The 22,646-nt window shown below is 47.3% G+C and overlaps 1 protein-coding gene across 7 annotated transcripts in view; it reads right to left on the bottom strand.

The window, feature by feature from the left end:
• The window catches only part of IRAG1 (inositol 1,4,5-triphosphate receptor associated 1), a 145,934-nt gene extending 125,467 nt beyond the window's left edge, over nt 1–20,467 (bottom strand). For 2 of the 7 annotated variants that reach the window (XM_047776285.1, XM_047776286.1), the window contains exon 1: nt 20,129–20,464. In XM_047776285.1, the coding sequence (XP_047632241.1) occupies nt 20,129–20,195 (67 nt within the window). In that variant the 5' untranslated portion in view covers nt 20,196–20,464. Of the gene's footprint in view, nt 1–20,055 lie in introns of all 7 variants that reach the window. The other 5 variants (XM_047776283.1, XM_047776284.1, XM_047776293.1 and 2 more) reach the window with 5 other exon arrangements.
• Between the last annotated feature and the right edge of the window lie 2,179 nt (nt 20,468–22,646).

Below are 22,646 nucleotides of genomic sequence, written 5' to 3'. Positions count from 1 at the left end.
TCCTATCCTTGGGGTCAGGTTTCCTCTTCACCAGGAAACTTTTTCAAAAATTGTTGCAAAATACATATAACATAAAATGTCCAATTCGAACCATGTTAAAATGTACAGATCAATGGCCTAAAGTGGCTTCACAGTATTGGGCATCGATCATCATGATCCAGTTCTAGAACTTTCTTATCACCTCAAATGGAAACCTGACACCTGTGAGTCATTTCCCATTCCTCCCAGGACCCATCAGCCACTCATCAGCTGTCTCTATGGATTTGCTTGGTCTGGATATTTCACATCAATGGAATCACACAATATGTGGCCTTTGTGTCTAGCTTCTTTCAGTTAGCATCATGTTTTCAAGAGTCATCACTGTTGAAGTATGTGTCAGTGCTTTGTTCCTTTTAATGCCTGGATGATACTCCACTTCATGGATATATCACATTTGGTTCATCTCTTCAATAGCTGATGACTATTAAGTTGTTTCCACCTTTAGGCTATTGCAAACAGTATAAATGTTATTGTACAAGTTTTTGTTTGAACACTTGTATTCAATTCTCTTGGGTATGTACCTCAGAGAGAAATGGGTCATATGGTGATTCTATATCAACTGGGATGCCTCTTACCTTGCTGTCTTTAATCTTCACCAACATCCTCAGTCTGCTTGGCTACTGGGTCTACTTTCATCTTGGGAGAGTCCATTAGGTTTTCTTTTTTTCCTTTTTGGCTGTGCCCATGGTATGCAGAAGTGCCCAGCCAGGGATCGAGCCTGCACCACAGCAGCAACCTGAGCCACAGCAGTGACAACCTTAACACACTGCACCACAGAAGGATGCTATTTCAACCTGATGGTTGTCTCCAGATGGCAATTCTTTTTTCTTTGTTTTATTTATTTATTTATTTTTGTCTTTTTAGGGCCACACCCACGGCATACGGAGGTTCCCAGGCTAGGGGTCTAATTGGAGCTGTAGCTGCTGGCCTACGCCAGAGCCACAGCAACACCAGATCCGAGCCACATCTGCGACCTACACCACAGCTCAGGGCAACACTGGATCCTTAACCCATTGAGCGAAACCAGGGATCAAACCCACAACTTCATGGCTCCTAGTCGGATTTGTTTCTGGGCTCCACAACGGGAACTCCTGGATGGCAATTCTTAAGGGGGTGTTCATAGTTTTTAATAGTAACCTCTTGCTGTTTAGAACTTTCCATTGTCTACGATATTTCAGATCCATCTACCAAATTTGTCCCTCACAGAAATACTACAGGATAGACACTATTCTGTTTTTCAGATGAAGAGACTGAGCTTCAGTGGTGTGATATGACTTGACAAGGTCACAGCCATTAGGGACCCTACTGAGATCAATCCCCAGTCTGGTGCCCTTTCCACACAACCAAGTGGCCCTTTCTGTCCAAGGTGTTTTTTTTTTTTTTAAATAATCACTCTCTGAAATGTATTCTCAGATCCAGTATTGTTTAGAAATGCCCCTTGCTAGGTGACTGGTCAGTGCTGGCGCAGACTTCTGCACACATCTGCCAGCTGGCACCTCATTTATAATCAAAAGTTTTTTCCTGGGGCAGATTCTGCCTGTAGCAAGGAGCTCAACTTTTTCCTTTTCTGGATCTTCTGGGACCTTCTGGCATCCTGGGTTAATGCTCCCCTTTGATGCTGAGCTGAAACTAAATCTGAGTGTGTCCTACAAGCTCAATCTTACCTCCCTATTCTTTGGCCCAACCCAAGTTCAACCCAAGAGCATCTCCCTTCTAACTTCACAGGAGAAAACAATCTCTTACACTGGGGAGTCCCCTGATCTCTTCTGAGCAGAAAAGAGGTACAACAACCTCCAGCCTATCAGGGTGGAATCAGGCCCAGCCTGCTCCTTGGAAGCTCCCAACCTTATACCCTAGTTCCACATGGAACCACATGGAAGACTGTAAGAACAAGGCAAGCAAAACAGCCAGAGGATGACAATGACAGAATTCACCATTCATCATGGCCCTGACGCTTTCTCACTCAATTCCCCTGACTGTGCTAGCAGGAGAATGCTATTTTTCAGAAAAGGATATATTGTGCAGGATCGTGACTTCTCCAGAGTAACAGAGCTGAGGGTGGCCAGGCAGGACTGGAAACCAGCAGATCCCAGGCCGTCCCCACTCTGACCACCACCTGCCTCCTAGGGAGAAGCTTCCTCAGCCGATCCCGCCCACTGAGAGCCTGCTGGAGCAGTCCCGCCAGTGGCGAGGGAATCCAAGATGCCACATGATCTACATTGCACCCACTCGAGCACAAATGTCCTTAGCCAGCTTTCCCCAGTGTATGTCCTTGGCAACCCTCCTCCTGGGTGATGGTAGGAGCTCTGAAAAAAGTCCTTGTTTTGAAACACTTGGGCATATCAGTGTGAGGCAGGATTCTGTCCTCCAGATCTTCTCAGCCCTTAGAAAGCAAAAATGAGGTATAAATCCCTGAAAGGGAGAAAAAATAGAGATAATTTCCCAAACTTATTTGACTATGGAATGTCAAGTGGAATGATTGGGGAATGACCCCTTCTTCAAGGAGTATCTCAATGTGTCCTCTTCAAAGCACTAGTCAGTGAGTTCCCTTCATGGCTCAGCAGTTAATGAACCCAACTAGGATCCATGAGGATGCGGGTTTGATCCCTGGCCTCACTCAGTGGGGTAAAGATCCGACATTGCCATGAGCTGTGGTGTAGGTCACAGACTTGGCTCAGATCCCATGTTGCTGTGGCTATGGTGAAGGCCAGCAGCTGTAGCTTCAATTCAATCTCTAGCCTGGGAACTTCCATATTGCTGCAGGTTTGACACTAAAAAGCAAAAAAGAAGCACTGGTCAGAGATGCCCCCATGCCCTCTGATTAGTGGGTATCCAGAGCTAAGGGAGCATGGCAGTTGGGCACAGGGGCTCTGGAGCCAGGCTGCTGGGATAACATCCCCTCCCTGCTGACTAGTAGCTGTGTGACCTCAGCCAAGTTCCTTCATCTATCTGTGCCCCAGCTTCCTCCTTTGAAAAACATGGATGATGATAACAATGTGGGTTATATTCTACCCATAAGTTTCTTAGAGCAATGTTCAGCACATAGTCAGTGCTCACTAGATGTTCAATGGCATTTTCAACCCTTCCTGAGCCTTGCAAGTAGGAGCAGGAGTCTATACATCACACTCCCCACCCCCAGGCCAACAGCAGCCTCTTTTTTTTTTCTTTTTTTTGTGGGGGGGGGAGGTACACCCACGGCATATGGAAGTTCCCAGGCTAGGTGTCAAATCGGAGCTCACATGACACAGCCACAGCAACACCAGATCCAAGCCACATCTGTGACCTACACCACAGCTTGCAGCAATACCAGATCCCTAACCCACTGAGCAAAGCCAGGGATCGAACCTGCATCCTCACAGACACTACATCAGGTTCGTAATCTACTGAGCCACAACGGGAACTCCCTATAGCCTCTTCTTTGGTAAAACCTCTCAGTGAAGACGGGGGGAAGCCCATGAAAAGACAGCCACAACTCCCTAGGAATAACCCTTCCTGTCCTTGAGGGCTGTAAATGCCTTCATCTATTTCACTTCATTTTTTTTTTTGCCTTCACAGACACATACTAGTCAGAAGGCCAAGATTCTGCACCCTACTTATTTTCCAGTAGGATCTCGAGTTTCCTTCCCTATAACGTAGAATGTATCAGGCTATGAATCCAGGCGCAAAGGGGGTGGGGATAGAGGCAGAGGCCACTAAGCAGGCAGAGGCCGGATGGCCAAGCCACAGGGGGAAGCCAGCACAGGTGACAGGTGCCATTCCCTATTGGGGAAATGGGAGAGGGTACCTATGATGAGGGCGTTTGGGGAGTAAATTAAGATAATTCACAGCAGCTGCAGCAACATACCTACAATCTCAATGGCTCTACAGGTACATCTTAGGGGCTAAGTCTAAAGCACATTGGGATGCCTATCACAATCTTTTGGCAAGAAGTTCCAGAAGAGTGGGGAGATGAGCGGCAGATAAGGGAGAGGGACAAGGTGGGAGGGAGCCAGCAATGTTTTGCTCTGGAGTCCATGCCCCAAAAAGAAAAAAAAAAGGGGGGGGGGAAGTTCTAGAAGAGACCATCTTATATGGAATATGCAACCATCATTAAGTGGGCATATGGATGCCAAGAATTCCTGGATGACCTATGGCTGCAAAAGCCCTTCTCTCTTGCCCAGTTGACGCTCCCCTTCCCCTTCCTGGAGAAGACCTTGGAGGAGGGCATGTGTTTGCCTCTGAGTTAATTCTTTCAGTTTTTAAGGACCTCTCTGTAACCTCTGAGCCTCCAGCTGTCCACATTCCAGTTCCTTAATCTTTTGCCTCTGGGAGGTCTCAGGATCTGCAGGAGCTGTTGCTTATCTCACGGATTCTCCCCCTGGGGCAGGAATGGCTGGTCCTCCCTGAATATCCTGTGTTGCCCTGAATTTACCAGCCTCCCTTGCAGCTGGCTGGGCCATATAACCAGCTCTGCCCAAGAGACTCTGTGTCACTTCGGAGTTGAGGCACCAAGGGCCATCCTTCCAGCATCTGTCCATGTTAAGATGGCTCTAGAGGCTTCATAGAAAAACTGGAAGAACCAACTCAGAAGCAAATGCATCCCCTCCCAGGAATTCCCTTTGTGGCTCAGTGGTTAATGAACCCAATTAGGATCCATGAGGATGCAGGTTCAATCCCTGGCCTTGCTCAGTGGGTTAAGGATCTGAGGTTGCCATGAGCTATGGTGTAGGTCACAGATGTGCCTCCAATCCTGCGTGGCTGTGGCTCTGGCTGTGGCTGGCAGGTGTGTGGCTCTGACTCGACCCCTGGCCTGGGAACTTCCATATTGCCACAGGTGTGGCCCTAAAAAGCAAAAAAAAAAAAAAAATGCATCCCCTCCCCCTGGGTCTGACTTCTCCACTGAGTGTGTGAATGGAGTGAGGGCGGGGGATGGGAAAAGAAGGTGGACATCAGTTGGGTAAGAGAGGAGAACGGCATTGGCACCCAGGGTGGCCCAGGAATTCTTGGCATTTGCATAGCCATTTAATGCTAGATGTGTCTTCCCTATGGGTTTTTTTTTTTTTGATAGGCAAAAAATAGATTTATTAAGACAGCACACCTGTGAGAGATGCAAGTGGGCAGGCAAGGAGGCTCTTGGATTTTCTGTTACTAAACATCTTGCTGTAATTTGGGGTAACAGTGTGACTGTGATAACAATATACCCAGTGGTAGTATGGGACAGTGTGTCAGACAGCATGTCTCAGACTTTAATGGACACACACAAATTACCCCGGGGGGGGGGGGAGGAGGTCTCATTAAGCTGAAGATTCTGACTCAGTAGTTCTGAGGCGGTACTCGAGGGGCTGCATTTCTAACAAGTTCCCAGGTGATGTTGACGTGGCTGGTCCCTAGACCATGACCTGAACAGTAAGGCGATGGGCCAGAGCTACCTTGTCCATTTTATGGTAGGAACAGTGCCTAGTGCCCATGGAAATGTTTTAATTGCTTTTAAAAATCATAAGGAAAAAAATGAACTTTGAGGTCAAAGAAAATATTTTAAGAGATAAAGTTAACATATTTACCCTTGTACCAACAGAGTTATAAATTTCATAAGCAATAAGGCACTTGAAGGGAAAAAAAAAAAAATCCTGGAGTTCCTGCTGTGCTGCAGTGGAAACGAATCCAACTAGGAACCATGAGGTTATGGGTTCAATTCCTGACCTTGCTCAGTGGGTTAAGGATCCAGTGTTGCCGTGAGCTGTGGTGTGGATTGCAGACACAGCTCAGATCCTGTGTTGTTGTGGCTATGGCATAGGCTGGCAGCTATAGCTCTGACTGGACCCCTAGCCTGGGAACCTCCATATGCTGCAGGTGTGGCCCTAAAAAAGCCAAGCAAAGCAAAACAAAAAATCCTAATGTGGCCCTGGGGGTAGGGCAGGGGGGCAGTGGGAGGGGCTATGTGATCTATCGTGCTTGAGACTGTGAATCTGGAAGATTCATGAACACAGACAGCAGGGTTCCACAGTCCTCTGAGAGGATCACATAAGACACAGTATGAGAATGTCCTCCTTGGCAATAGAGAATGGCTTTGGCAGCCAAGGTCAACCAGGAATTCTTGGCATCCATACACCCACTTAATGCTGGCTATATATTCCATATAGGATGGTCTCTTCTAGAATGTCTTACACCAGCTGGATGTGGGCATCCCAACTTGCATTAGACTCAGTCCCCAAGATGTAGTTGACTGCTCAAACCATTTTTCAGAGTCTCTTCAAGCTCCCCAGATCGCCACCTAGGAGCTCTGAGGAGTACCCAATGCTACTTGGAGGCCCCCAAATTCTGGTGCCTCAAATCTCTTCCAAGGGACTTCCCTGCTTTTTGTCCTGGCTCCCCACCCATAGGACACACCCATCTTCTCCCAAAGCTAGAGAGTGGAGAGCAACTGGCCCTTAAGTGTAAGGAAAGAGGGACCAGGACACAGAGGTTGCTTTTGTTAGTGATGAACACAAGACCATCGTCTCTGATCTCAGCAGCAAATGTCCAAAGCATGAGTCAAATGCCTTGTTAACAAGAAAGAATGAATAAGCATTCTCTTCAGCATCAATGTTTTCTTAAAAATGCAGACAGCCATTCACCTTGGACCTGATGCCAGTTCTGACTGCCTCCAAGATCACTGCATGGGCTTTTAGAAAATGGACAAGAATAGCTGACTCCTCTAACACACCTGCAACCCTCCTCTGTCATAGATGCAGCATCTGACACAATTATCGCTCTGGGTTCATCTCAATCATGCAACTACTGGGGTGAACCATTGGACCTGGGAGGATGAACGGTTCACAGATAAGAAAACCAAGGTCTCGAAAGGGAGACGTGATCTACTCAAGGGCACAAAATAAGGTGGAAGCAAAGCCAAGCCTAGGACCTGTGACCATTGCTCAGATGCTGTCTTCATGTCAGCACCAGGGATGGATATAGAAAACACTTCACCATTTTCAAACCTGAGATGGTTTGTTCATTCATTCAGTCACTGAATGTCTATCTACCAAGAACCACCTTGAACTTGCCATGGTTCTAGCCTCCCTTAATATCTCTCAACAAACCCATAATGATCTAACCTTAAAAAAAAAATCTTACTGGCTCAGCCTCTACCTCCTCCTGGACTGAGAGCTCCAAGTGTGAGATTCTGTCTGTTGACAGGTTGCATGTACTTCACATCAAGGGCAATCGAGGAGTTCCTGTCATGGCTCAGTGGTTAACGAACCCAACTAGCATCCATGAGGATGGGGATTTGATCCCCGGCCTCGCTCAGTGGGTTAAGGATCTGGCGTTGCCATGAGCCGTGGTGTAGGAAGCAGATGTAGCTCAGATCCCATGTTGCTGTGGCCCTGGTGTAGGCGCTACAGCTGCGATTGGACCCCTAGCCTGGGAACTCCCACATGCTGTAGGTATGGCCCTAAAAAGACAAAAACAAAACAAACAAACAAACCACTATGTAGCTGATGCTCAATAAACAATAGCTATTATAGCAAGTGGAAACTCTGAAACCCATGAAAAATCAGGCTTTCTTTGTTCACATGCCTAAGCAATTTCTGTGGTTTATAGAGTGTAGGGCTCATGATTGAGAGACAACTTGCAAGTGTTTCTGGATCTAATGCACCATATCCTTGAGGTCATCACCACATCCATCTTTCTCTGCTGAACTAGCTGAACAGAGAAACAATCCGCCTCTATCAGCATAAGGCCCTGTGAAACTTAGAATTGTCGGGAATGTTTGCTGGCCATGGGGACAAGAGCAAGGAAACATGGCTGCCCCCTGATGTACAACCATGGGAAAAACCACATGCGAGGGACATGATTCCAAGAGTCCACTATTAAAGTAACTCAAGAAATTGTCTGTAAATGCAGCTAAAGAGTTGGAAAGCTTGACCAGGATCTCCAGAAGGCAGGACAGGAAGACATGATAAGTTAGCAGATGACAACATCCTTTGGAAAGACTTATGCTTTCAACAATTTCCCCAACTCTAGGAGGAACCCCTATATACAAGGGATGGTTCCCATGGCCACATCTATACCCCCACAATCCTGTCACCCAACCATGGCTGATTGATACTGATGCAAGCTGGGCCCATTGAGGTCTCTCTCCCAAGACCTTGGACAGAGTTTAGGAGACACTGGAGCCTGGCCGAGCTAGGAGCTGAGCCCTAGCACACTGGTCTTCAGGGTGGAGTATGTGTGCCCAGGAAATGTGTGAGATGATCCAGGGGAATAAGGGAGGAAATTGGAAAGTGTTATTTATTTTCACTTCCTTGTATTAAAGAAGCAGACTGGCAATGGTGCCTTCATTCAGTCATATGTTGAAAAGTCACTGTCACGTCCAGTTGGTGAGATGTCCTGAGGGAACAGGGAAATTCTCCAAAGCTCAGGGACGGACATCACACCCTCAAGGACTTATTTGCTTCCTGTGAAGTATGACACAATTTGTATGTGCCCAGTTGGATTTGTGAAATACATTTATCTAGTTTTAACCAAACCAACCATCATAAAATGGGCAAGCGGCTTAAAAGCCCATTTGCAAAAGTGGGGAGTGAGTATACGATGACTCCTAATACCACAAGCACTTCTCAAATGGTTTTGCCAAAAAAAGAAGAAATATAGAAAGAGAGAGAGTGAGAAAGAAAGAAAAAGAGAGAAAGAAAGAAAAAGAAATGAAATTGGGTCAAATTGAAAATTTCACTTACAATTCTGTAAGTAAGGATGCCTTTCTTTAACGTGAGCTCTGAGCTGGTTATCCTTTGCCTGCCCTCCCTCTCCCTGTCTCCCTGTCCTGGCCCAGGATACATTCTCTGCTCTGTGCTCCCAGATGACACCTTTGGGGCACATCATTTGGGCTTCCATACTTGCTGGCTGAGTTTGGCCAATGGACCAGCAGGAGGTGGAGGACAGATTGGGCATTTCCTTCCCTGCCCTCTCCTTGCTTCAGTGCTACATCTCCGGCAGTGGCTGTATCCCTCCCCTACATACAGCTCATCCTGGGGGATGCTTCTTCCCTGGCTCCCGATGTCACTGGCCACCAATCACACTCTTTCCTTCTCTCACCCCTCCTGCCTAGGACTGGTAACAGCTGCCAGCTGGTGACTGTCTACCTGGGCACCATCTCTTGTGGTTCCCACAACTCCATGACTAATCCTTCTGTTAAAGTCTCTTGAGCAGGGAGTTCCCATTGTGGCGCAATGGAAACAAATCCGACTAGGAACCATAAGGTTGCGGGTTTGACCCCTGGCCCTCACTCAGTGGGTTAAGGATCTGGCATTGCCCTGAGCTGTGGTGTAGCCTGGCAGCTGTAGCTCCGATGAGACCCCTAGCCTGGGAACCTCCATATGCCACAGGTGCAGCCCTTAAAAAAATAATAATAGTAATAAGTCTCTTGAGCAGATTGAGTTGTATTTGGTTCCTTGCTGGGAGACTGACTGGTATAGTGTCTCCTTTAGCCATAATAGTCAAAGCCAAGGATTATCCAAAGTGCTGAAATCTTGAAACATAATGAGGCATAATTAATCTCATTTCTCTCACTAAAGAATACTCTTTTAAGGAAAGAAAAAAAAAAAGCTGGTAATGCTGTTAAAAACAATTTTCAAATGGCATTTTATCTTTCTCAGCCTTTAAAACATAGCTATTTTTATGTGTTTTATAAAATAACTCATATTAATACAATAGCACGTGAATATAATTTAAAATAAGGAAATATACATAAATTAGAGTTGCGTGATAATTTTTTTTTTTTTTTTTTGCTTCTTAGGGCCCTACCTGAGGCATATGAAAATTCCCAGGCTAGGGGTTGAATCAGAGTCACAGCTGCTGATCTACACCATAGCCACAGCAACATGGGATCCAAGCTGCATCTGTGACCTACACCAGAGCTCATGGCAACACCAGACTCCTGACCCCATGAACAAGGCCAGGGATCGAACCTGCATCTTCATGGATACTAGTTGGATTCATTTCCACTGCTCCACGAAGGGAACTCAAAAGAAATTTTTTTAATTGATGCAATGAACCATCAAAAACCCTTTGCCAAGTTCCTGCTGTGGCACAGTGGGCTAAGGATCTGACTGCAGTTATTTGGGCCCCTGGAGAGGCACAGGTTCAAGCCCTAGCCCTGACTCAGTGGGCTAAATGATCTGGTGTTGCTACCCCTGCAGCTCTGATTCAGTCCCTGGCCTGGGAACTTCCAAATACTATGGATGCAGCCATTAAAAAAAACATAACAACCCTTTGCCCTAGAAAAGACCTCTGCTCTGAAGAAAGCAATGGCAAGTTCCCGCTGCCAGGTCCCTAGCACTGCCTGTCATCCTGGGGCCAGTCTACCTCTTCCTTTGAGTCTCTGAACTATCTTCCAACAAATTCCATATTTCTACAGAAGACAAAGGGAACTCCAAAGGGAAAAGCTTATCTAAACTTTCCAGGGGAGAGACCCCCTCCTGGGCTCTGGGGGACTCTTTTACAGGCAAAGATGGCCATCAGGCCACTTTATGGCCTCTGTGAAATATCCCCTCAGAAGTTTCTACCTTGAACAAAAAAAATCCCCATCTCCCTGGCATTTTGGTCACTGGAAAGGGTAATCCCTCACCATACAGGAGCACACAGACATTCAGAATTATATACATTAGTCTCTTATGAGTTTGTTTATCATGAGTCAGTCTCCATGTATATAATCAACTTCAGGCCACTGACCAGACTTAGAGATAGGTCCAGGCTCCCGGAATATCCCCCCCTGCCAGTAATGCTCTTTAGGGAGTCCTCCTGGCATCCAGCCATCTAGATTCCTCCTGACAATACTTAGCCTCATCATCATCACCTTTCATCAGGAACCAGGTGGACCTTGGCTGGGAAACAGGAAAGATATCTTAGGTAAGAAGTCCAGGAGAACATTAGTCTTCCTACCAGAGAACCAATCCCCAAACAAGTGGTAAATATCATGACAAAGGCAGCCCTTAGGGAAATCTGACCATTTGGAACCACAAAATAGAGGCGTTCCAATTGCTTGATGTTAATCTGAGCTTAAACAATAGTTATTATTTATTGAGCACATATAAGAACTTACAAGAACTTTAACTACAGCAATCTAGTTCATCTTTATAACAACTCTTTGAGCAAGTTATATGGTTTCCATCATCAGCTTCATTTTCTAGGTAAGAAAAGTCAGATGAAAGTTCAATCATCTCCCCCAACTCACACAGTAAGCTGCAGAGCCAGGACCTGAATTCAGGTCATGTTGATTTGAGAACCTGAGGTCCCAATCACTACTCCATGCAGCCTCTGAGATAGATTGGGTGACCATGGCAATGTCGATGAACTTTTGGGACACAAGCCTTGGTGAGTCAGAGAGAGTGACTCAAGATTCCCAACGTAGGACATGGTATTTCCTGCCAATAGAAAGCTCGTGGCTCTAGACTTTATTTCCCTACTAAACAAAGAAACATGTTTATGGACAAGATTATGAGACCTAATAAAGATTGTCACAGACCAAAAGGAGACAAAATAGATGCAAAGTAGAGCTAGCCGAGCAGAACAGCTGCCCCAGACCTCGGCCCCCAAATCTCAGGGCTTCTTCTCTGTGCTGCAGTGCTGGGGCCTCCTGGGCTCCAACCACAGGAGCAGGGACAAGAGCTGGACATTCTCACTCTGCCCTGTGGCCTGATACATTAGCCACAGAGTGATGGGAATCACTGCAGTTTGGGGTATGATGGTTTTTTATTTGATGCCTCATTCTTCACCAAGTAGTTACGTGTTGGTCATCTTGAGTAAATGGCCTGACCTCCCTGAATCAGTTGTTCAAAAGTATCTCCCTTTGGAGTTCTCTTGTGGCTCAGCGGGTTAAGGATCTGGCACCGTCACTGCTATGGCATGGGTTTAACCCCTGGCCCAGGAATTTTGCCATGAGTACAGCCAAAAAAGAATATATATCCCTTAGATAGCTGCAGCATGGATTTAATGAGATATTACATGAGAAATTCCTGGCAAGTACATCATGGTCAAACCAAGGTGGTTCCCTTCCCTCTTTTCTCTTGTCTCTGTATGAAATATCCCAGGAAAGGGGGGAGTTGAAAGGTCATTTGCTCCCTGACTGGAGCTGCCTAAATGCAACTTCCATTAAAAAAAAAAAATCACACCGGTTACTTCTAGTTAGAAATTTAACTTGTTCAAGGAAGGATGTGACTTCGAACAGATGCCCCTTAGGCATCTCAGGAGGAGAAAGGCTGAGGTTCCATCAAGCACAAAAGAGAGCTGGGTGCCAGCCTTGTGGGACCACTTGGCAGCCTTCAGCCTGAGTGCTTGCTGTCTCTCACGAGGACACAACGTCTCCCAGGTCCCCACCTGCCACGAGACCAGCTTGGCAATAGGACTTGGGCCAGGCCTTTGCTTCAATTCCTTTGGAGGCACAACACTGCTTCTCTATACGCGATTGTTTCCCTCTGTATGGAAGGAACCCCAAGAGTGTAAGACTCCTGGCTCCACCCCAGGGGAATGGCTGTCTGATGGTGAGCTCAAGAAGCATTAACATAGCAGTTCCCATCGTGGCTGGGTGGTTGATGAACCCAACTAGCATCCATGAGGATGCTGGTTCGATCCCTGGCCTCACTCAGTGGGATAAGGATCTGGTGTTGCTGTGAACTGTGGTGTAGTTCACAGATGCGGCTTGGATCCCTCGTTGCTATGGCTCTGGCATAGGCTTGTGGCTACAGCTCTGATTTGACCCCTAGCCTGGGAACTTCCATATGCTGTGGGTGCAGCCCTAAAAAGACAAAAAATAAAAAAAAAAGGAAGAAGCATTAACATAATTATCAGTTCTTTCCTCCTCCCCTCCTCTTGGGTTCCATGTTCCTTCAGCTCTGCTCCTCCAGGCTCTAAGATTTAAAGGGGTCTGTCTCTACCAGAGGACATGACATAGGGCTGGGGAGGGGATTAAGTCTGCTTAATTCAATATTAGAAAGTCTGCTCGCCTCCCACCGTAACCACATTCTCCACTATTAGCTTTATCTGTCATAAGGGTGATATTAGACTGATTTCCCGAACTTAAGTGAAGGAAGAAAGTGTTTTTACTGAGCCTCCTTAAAGACCCCACCAGGGACCAATGGCCAGTCATCTAGAGCTTAGTCTGCCACTCTCCTTGATATATTAATGGAAGTAAGACTGGTACCCAGAATTATGGGCCCTTAGAGCCTCACACCCAGTGCAGGAATGTCCTTGGTGGAATCTCTGAGCTGGGGGGAAGAGGTTAGAAATAATAATAGTTAATATCTGCTGGGTGCAAAGGACAGACACCAGGCTGAGGGATTTAATTATACAAAGTGGGCACCATCATTATCTCTATTTTACAGGCGAGGAAGCTGAGGCTCAGAGGAGTTGGGTGTGGCTCAAGGTGTATAGCCGGTCAGTGGTGGAGCTGCATGGTTACATCAGGGCCTGAGCTCCCCACCAGGGCAAAAGGCTGCCTCAAGCCCCAGACGCCAGCTCCCTCTATGATCAGAGGGAGGAGCTGGTCCAGGCTAAGCCCCGCCTCCTGACTCAGAGCCAGCGCTCTTTTGGCCACACCCGTATAAGCAAAGTCAAGGGTGTCTTCAGGCCTTTCTCTGATGACCCAGGAGCTTCGGGCTCTCTGGAAACATCCTGTGGGTTAGCCAGTCAGGGGCAGACTGCCGGCAGCCTCTGTGCGTCCCTTCCCCAGACAACCACCGTGCCCTTTGCACCGCATGCCAGCCCTGCAGCCTTGCAGCCCTGCTAAGATCACTGGGTGACCCCATCCCTTTCAGCCCCTCCTGCTGGCCCACAGGTTCCTAAGTCTCCCTTGGTTTTGCTAAGGAGACTCAGCTTCCTCCTTGCCCCCACCATCCTCTACTCACTAATACACCTGCTCACAGAACCTGTTCCCTCCAAGCCAACATTTCCTAAACCTGAGTCATCTGCACGCCACCCTCATATTTTCAGACGCATGCCACCTGCACATTCATTCCTTGAGTCTTCTTTCATTTGACCGGCAGTGAACCAGAAAGCCAGGACTGCCATCCTGTCTGGGCCATTTACCAGCTTTGTGTTGCTGGGCAAGTCCTTGACCCTCTCTGTGCTACAGTTCCTTCATCTGTACAACAAAGATAACAATAGTAACTTCTTCAGGGGGCTAAAGTGGGTACTGCAGGAAAAGCATTAGAACAGCGCCTAGCACACCATAAGCACTCAGTAAGTGTTAGCTACCCCCGTCATCACATTTATTTAAAAAGGAATCTTTAGATCTCTACCATCCATGGAAACATCAGTTCCACTTATACCACAGAGAGGAGTCCGTCACAAAAATAAATTTAGTGGAAACCATTATTAAATTCTAGCTATTCCTGACCAAGGCTCCAAGCCCAAGACTTGCTTTGATTTTGTCAAGAAGAGAGACAAGGAAGCAACTGAAAAATATTGAAAGTGCCCTAGGTCCAAACCTGGGAAAATAACTTTCCCTGATTTGTCTGGAATGTCTGGTTTTAGTACTGAACGTCACTCAGCACCCGCCCTCCTCGGCTACTGCAGATGGACAGAAAAGAACTTAAAAGGCAATTCTGACATGAGTTCGTGTGTCCAGGGCTGAGTCAGTATCCCCCTTACTGTCCTCTCGCAGACCAAGCCCACACCCCAGGGCGCACCGGCACAAGCCCACTTGGGAGCAGTGAGCTTCCAACCAACAGATGGAAAAACTGTCATGTGTGTGCCCCTGAGATTGCCCCCCCCCCAAGAAAAACCACATTTGGAAATGCCCAACGAGAGGAATGATGATTAAACCGTTGCATAGCTAAAATTATTCGGTAGCATACAACCGCTGAAAAACCAAGCTTTAAAGTATCTTTAATGGCATGAGAAAACAATCATGATAGAATATTCAGTTTAAAAAAGCAAGCTACTACTCAGCCATAAAAAAAAAAATGAAATTTCACCACTTACAACAACATGGGTGGACTTGGAGGGTGTTATGCTAAGTGAAATAAATCAAAGACTATATCACATCACGTATATGTGGAATCTGAAAAATAAAACAAACTAGTGACTATAACAAAAAAAGAAATAGACTCATAGATATGGAGAACAAACTAGTGGTTACCAGTGGGAAGAGAGAACCGGAGAGAGGCCGTACAGGGGTAGGGGGTTAAGAGGTACAGACTATTACATGTAAAATTAATAAGTTACGAGGATATAATTTACAACATGGGGAATAAAGCCAATAGTTTATAATAACTATGAATGGAATATAACCTTTACAAATTATGAATCACTACATCATACAATATCACATGAGTTATAAGTATACATCAACTACACTTCAATTTTTAAAATATCAAAACAAAAAACCCAGGAGTTCCCATCATGGCTCAGTGGAAATGAATCTGACTAGCATCCATGAGGACACAGGTTTGATCCATGGCCTCGCTCAGTGCGCTAAGGATCCGGTTTGGATCTGGTGTTGCTGTGGCTGTGGTGTAGGCTAGCAGCTATAGCTCTGATTCAACCCCTAGCCTGTGAACTTCCATATTGCCACAGGTGAGGCCCTAAAAAGTCAAAAAAAAATTAAAAAAATTAAAAACCAGACTAAGATGTCCTTCAGTGGGTGAATGGATAAATAAGCTGTGGTGCATCTTGATACTGGAATATGATTCAGGGCTAAGAAGAGATGAGCTCTCAAGCCATGAAAAGACATGGAGAAATCTTAAATGCATATCACTAAGTGAAAGAGGCCAGTCTGAAAAGGCTACCTAGTGTTTGACTGTAACCGTATGTCATTCTGGAAAAGGGAAAACTATAGAGACAGTAAAAAGATCTGTTAGGGGTTGGGGGGAAAAATGAATAGGAGGAACAAGGAGGATTTTTAAGGCAGTGAAATTACTCTGTATGGTATAATGGTGAATACACGTCATTATACAATTTGTCCAAACCCACAGAACGAACGATACCAAGAGTGAACCCTAAGGGAAACCACGGACTCTGGGTGATTATAATGTGTCAGCGTAGGTCCATCAATTGTAACAAATGTTCCACTCCAGTCCACCTGTTATACTGGGGGAGGCTTTTGCGTGTAGGGGGCAGGGAGTACATGGGAAATCGCTATGCGTATCTTCCTCTTAATTTTTTTAGAGCAGTTTAAGTTCACAGTAAAATTAAGTCTTTAAAAAAATGTAAAGCAGGCAGAGCTTCCTTGCCTACCACCTTGCATTTTTCACAAGGGTCCTATTTTAATAAATCGATTTCTTGCTTATCAAAAAAAGTTTTAAAGCAGACTACAAAATCATATGGTAAGATGCTAGTTTTATAAAATATAAAGAAACACACCATAATATTAACAATATTTATCTCTGAGTAATAGGATTCCAGAGGGATCTTTCATTTCTTTATATGTATATCTGAATTTCTTATTTATACTTATTTCTGTATTTTCCAAGAAAGATTAGCAAAGACTATACATAACTTTTATTACAAAGGAAAAAAAATGTGGATAAGAATTATAAATTTAAAAGGTACTGGGAAGAAATTCACCCGAGCTGATTAAGCCCAGCTTCCCTCACTCTGTTTTACATCTGTGGCCAGCTAGCAGAGAGGTTTTCTGTTTGGTTGACCGACTGTCATCTGTTTTCCTTCTCCCCTGGGGAAAGGCCCTCGCAGAGAAGGGAGGGCTTGTCCAAGGTCACAGACTCATGTTGCCTCTGTTTCATCCGCTGAGGCTGCTCTGGATGTCACCTGAACTCAGGGCCTGCCCTCCAAGGTCCATGGGGCAAATGCGATCCCCTCGATTTTCCCATCATTTGGACAGTAACACTCACTAACTGTCCCGAGACCTAGGCTACTAACTCAAAGCAGGGTGGCATCAAACCCCAGAGGTCCCCATGTTGGACCAGGCTGGGCTGAGCTGGAATCCCCACTCACCAACAGCCAACTGTGTGCCCTTGGGCATATTGCATCACCTCTTTCAGCTATAACGTCCTCATCTCTATCACAATGATTAAATAACAGTTCTAGAACAGACCCCAGCACAAAGGCAATTCATATCTATTTTCCCTCCTCCCTTTTACATTTACTGTAAGAGAACTCGGATCTCTGTCTCCCACCCCCTGATTCAAAGGGCAGAGTCTGAGGGTGCCTACATCTCTCCGCCCCATCCATCCAGACCTCCATCCCTCCTTGGTGACCAAACAGTCCCTCTGCTGACTGCCCCACCAGAGAGAGGACGGCTGAGGTGCAGCCCAGAGGCTCCATGGGATGGGGATGGGGGGTACCCAGGAGAGGTGGCGGGGGGTGGGGAGAGGTGGATGACTTGAGAACCCCCCCCCCCACCTCGCATCCTCTTAAGCCAGACTAGAAGAATCTGATCATCAGGCACATATACTTAGTAAACCCAGGATCCTGTTTAACCAGAACATGCATTATGAGCATTACATCCATTTCTTCAAAAGAAAAAAAAAATTGATGCTGAGCACTTCATACACTCCCTGCATAATTCTGGGTGCCAGACATACAGTGGAGAAGGAGATGGGGTCTCTGCCCTCACAGGGCTCAGCCTTCACTCCCGCTGGAGGCGTCGGTGCACCCACCCACCTTTACCCCCAGGATGTAGAGGAAAGAGGTTCAGACTGTTTGGGAAGCTGAGAACCCGCAAGGGTAGCTTGGCCCATCCAGCAAGGAATCTAGCATCCTCTCACTGGGATTCACAGAGCCCCTCACCTTGAAATTACGTGCCCATGGGTCCCCCCGAGTGAGTGTGTCAAGTAAAAGGCATTCCATGGCCCTAACGATCCACATCCAAGATAGTGAGTCCCCTGCTCTGTCACTTGGTGGCTGGGTGACCTTGGACAAGTCCTGTAACATCCCCTGGTCCTAGTGTCCTCCTCTGAAACTGAAGTAAAGACACATCCCTTGTAGCCTTGCTGAAAAGAGTGCGTGAAATCACAAGTGCAAAGCCTTAGGCGCAGACCTGGAAGAGTGGCCACTTCCTCCTCTGCCCTCTCAGAAACAGCACCAATCAGAGACAAACAGTGTATCATGGGTAAGGGAAGAGCCTCCAGAGGTGGGCTTCCTGGGGTCAAATGCCAGCACCAGCTGTGTAACCTCTCTGTGCTAAAATGTCCCACCTACAAGATAAGGGTAGAATCGTAACAACCCCAGCTTTGCAGAGTTGTAGACGTTTGAATGACAACATGGAAAGTGCTTAGAACAGTATTCCATGCATAGTAAGAATGGCTTGTGTGCTTTTTTTTTTCCTTCCAGAAAACATGTTTATGGGGATCATTGATCATGTGGTAGCAATTAGCACATGATTACAGCTCCCAGACCGTCTTGGATGGTATGCGGGAACATCCCACTTACTACCAAGCACAGAGGAAGGTACATCATCTGTGAAAACAGCCACCTCCAACACACACACACACACACACCAAATCATGGACCGAATGCAACTATGACAATTGTACTGTCCACCAAGTCAATATATATATATATATATATATATCACAAGACACTACCCAAGGCAGGAGTGTACCAGCACACTTGCAGCTCTGTTGAGGGCCAGGAGTCCTGGGGCCCTGGAGTCATGCACACTTGAATTTGATGCCTCGCTCTGCCCATTCTTTTTTTTTTTTTTTGTCTTTTTGCCTTTTCTAGGGCCACTCCCTCGGCATAGGGAGGTTCCCAGGCTAGGGGTCAAATCGGAGCTGTAGCCACCGGCCTATGCTAGAGCAACATGGGATCCAGCCGCGTCTGCAACCTACACCACAGCTCACGGCAATGCCAGATCCTTAACCCACTGAGCAAGGCCAGGGATTGAACCTGCAACTTCATGGTTCCTAGTCAGATTCGTTAACCACTGCGCCACGAGGGGAGCTCCTCTGCCCATTCTTAGTGGTCTGACCTTAAGCAAGTCATTTAACTTGAGTTTCCTCCCCCCTAAAAATGTGAAGGTGAGGTTGGGGGTAGTTAACGCCACCTGTCTCACCAGCATGTCACTGCCCCCTGGTGGGGACAGTGGAACCATCCACAGGCTCTGGCTTCCCAGAGCTCCCAGCATAACAGCCCCTGGAAGCTGCCTCCTTTTTCCTGCAGGAGACCCAACTCAGACAAGCCCATGGGCTGCTTTATTTCCCCTGAGACCGCCCCCCCCCCCCTCAAAGAGCAGCCTGAAGAGTGAATGTTAAGAGCACAGCTGCTGCCACGCTCTGGGACGCGAAAGCTGTTGCCCCAGATCCTAAACTCTGTTTACTCAGTCTGCAGAGCATCTCCAGGCTTTTATAACCATTTACTGGGCAGGAGGGAGCGACAGCTGGGCCCCTTTCTGGCCTCGGGCTTCCACTGGCCTTTCCTCTGGAGACAGGCAGACTGAGTGCCGCTCACTCTAAGAATAGCTCTGACCCCGAGCTCCTGGAGGTGAGCAGGCTTGAGGCTCACACAGGGTACATGCAACCCCTCCAGGGTGCAGCGAAAGGGCGGCATGGAGCGGAGGAACAAAGCTGGAGGCAACAGAGATGGGGACAGGGATCAACAGCAGGGGCTGCAGCCAGAGCATAGGACAGGGGGTGCAGGCACAGAAACAGAGGCAGGTCAAGAGCGGAGACCGGGCTGGGCCAGCGCAAGGTCCAAGCTGGACAAGGTGGGCAGTATGGGGTGGGAGTGGGGGGAAGAGCGAGGCACAAGTGAGCACACAGCGGGGCTGGGGAAGGGGAAGCCTCGGTGGGCGGGGAAGGGGGAAGAAGCCCTGCCAGGCGGGCTTATGGAATCTGGGGACCCTCTATAGCTCCAAAGGAGCCCACAGGAAATCTGGCGGTGGAAGTCGCCAGGCAGAACGCACACTGTCACCTTCACCTGTGTGTGTTTTCCAACAGCCAGCAAAAGGAACACAATTTAGTTAAGTCAGGGCGGGAAAGATTCACTTCTTATTTTAAAACTGTGACAGCAACAATAAAAATACTCAGCTGAAATGCCACCCGACAGAGCCAACTCTCTTGGAAAGTTAAATTCAGGCGCCCCCATCCCAGCACCCTGTACCTTTAAGGAGAAGAAGGGTTCCCTTGCTCCCGGCTGAAGAAACAGGTTATTCTTGGAGACAGCGATGACTTACCTAAAACTGAGTTATTCCCCTTTCCTCCTCCGGCCAGCCTCTCTTCACTCTGGGGAGCTTTTACCATTTAAGGTCAATGTTACATCTGGCTCCGGAGCTCAGGGCTGAGAAGCCTCTGGCTGCCGAGCCTAGCCGCCCGCCTCCTCAGAGAGGGGCTGGAACTTAGAGCCCAGAGCTCCTAGGGGACCCCTCTGGCCCTGCTCAGGGGGCCAAAGGCAGGGAAGCTGGCCAGGCCACCGGGGGCTCAGCTCAGGCTGGGCCTGGGAGGCAGCAGCTCGCCCGGGGCCCCTCCCACGGGCACCCGCAGAGCAAGGGCACTGGCAGCTCGTGCCACTGGGCAGTCCTGGCCAGCTGGGGACTGAGGGAACTCGGCAGATCTGCCTCCCAGCCTGGAAACTTCAGCAAGCATGGGAGCCTGGACAAGACGCTGGCCCAGCGCCAGAGAAACCAGGAATATTTCCTGTGCCGCGGATTCGGAGGCAGGGGCTGCTCCCACCTTAAGCCCTTGGGATTAACAAAGAGAAGGGCCTGGAAGATTCAGCTAATCCCAGACCTGGCACCAGCCCCAGGGACTTCAATCCCTGCTCCTCCACTCAATAGCCCTGGGTTCTTTGTGAAGCTTCAGTCTCCAGTAAGTGGGAAGCATAGCGATCACACCTGCCTAATGCCTAGGCTCGCAGGATGATTCAATGAGATAACTTGGAAAGGCTGCGCACAGTGCCAGCGTCTCATACCTGCTGATCAGCACAGATTACTTTCCTGCCCCTGCCAGACACAGGTGAGGAAGGGCTGCCTCTCTCCTGGAGGGCCACACCCTGCCCTGCCCCCACTCTCTCCTCACCCATCTTGGGTGCAGGGCCCCCAAGAGAAAGCTCCGAGTCAGTCACATGGAGGCTCCAGGCCCACTTCTTCAGTTAGAGGCAGCTCAGAGAGGCCCTGAGTAGGATTGCCAGTAAAATGCAGGCCACTCACTTAAATCTGAATTTCAGAATAACAACATATATCTTTTTTTTTTTTTTACTATAAGTATGTCCCAAATATTGCATGGGATATACTTGCATTAAAAAATTTTTTTTTAATCTGAAATAATTTAACTGCTTATCCTGCTTTTTTTTTTTTTTTTTTTTTTTGCTTTTTAGGGCCACACCCACAGTATATGGAGGTTCCCAGGCTAGGGGTCTGATCAAAGCTACAGCTGCCAGCCTACGCCACAGCCACAGCAATGCCAGATCCAAGCTGCATCTGTGACATACACCACAGCTCATGGAAATGCCGGATCCCACTGAGCAAGGCCAGGGATCGAACCTGCATCCTCATAGACACTAGTTGAGTTTGTTTCCCCTGAGCCACGATGGGAACTCCTATCCTATAGTTTTGTTTGCTAAATCGGGCAACTCTAGCCCTGGACCATCATTTGCCACCTCAGAAAGTATTCGTCAGTCATGCTGAAAGCTCTAGAGAGTGGTGCTTCAAGGCTTGTGGTCTCAAGGCCTCCTTATGTCAGCTGCCTGGCTGTGCACAGTCCTTATGCCCAACTCCTGGCCAAGGGTCAGTCAACCCAGCAACAGCAGACTTTCTCCACTGAATCTGGCCCACCGGGCCTCCATCCCAGCCCCTTCCACGGGCATCCAGCCCTGGATTGTCTATCCTCCCTGTTTGAGTTGAGGAAGAGTCCAGATGAGACTGCAGGCCATGCTGTCTGTACACCCATAAATATCTGTATTGTTGCAAATGGAACCAGAGGAAACTCTCCTGGATAAGAGCCATGCTTTCTCTCAGGTGTGGACACCTCTCCATCTGCTAGAAACAGGCTCCCACTGGCAAAACCACATGGTGGTAACATTACAACTGCAGGTATAGGGACTAAAAGGAATTTGACAAACTCTTTAGCACTGTTTCTTCAGCTTCATTGGGCATGAGAATCCCCAAGTGCGAAGCTCTCTGGACCCCTCTTCCAGAAATTCTAATTCCATGGATCTAAAATGGGACCCAGGAATCTACATTAATGAAGACCCTCCGGCAATTCTTATGCAGTTGGTCCAAGAACCTCAACTTTAGGCAATGATGCTCCGAAGGTTAATTTTGTGAATCCAGCAGCAATTACTACAGAGACAACTAGAAACATAGGGTGAAATGAAACTAAAGGTTTCATGTGCATGTGAGGGAAGGTGTGTGTCTGTGTATTAACCCTGCATTAAGCACCTACTGTATTCCAACCACTGTATCAGATGCTCTACATAAAAACGTGTATGTATCCTAAGCGCCCTATGAAATAGAATTATTTTAAATATAAAATAGATAACCAACAAGGTCCTACTGTATACCAGAAGGATAAATATTTTGTAACAACCTATAAGGGAAATGAATCTGAAAAAGAATGGATAGATATATATATATTCTGAAACATTGAATCCAAACTGAATCACTTTGCTGTACACCTGCAATTAATACAACATTGCAAATTAGCTCTTCAGCAATTTTAAAAAAAGAATCTCAAGAGTTCCCTTATGGAGCAGTG

This window comes from Phacochoerus africanus, chromosome 4 (assembly GCF_016906955.1).
Source record: "Phacochoerus africanus isolate WHEZ1 chromosome 4, ROS_Pafr_v1, whole genome shotgun sequence".
Lineage (NCBI taxonomy): Eukaryota > Metazoa > Chordata > Mammalia > Artiodactyla > Suidae > Phacochoerus > Phacochoerus africanus.
This window is presented reverse-complemented; position numbering and strand designations above follow the sequence as displayed.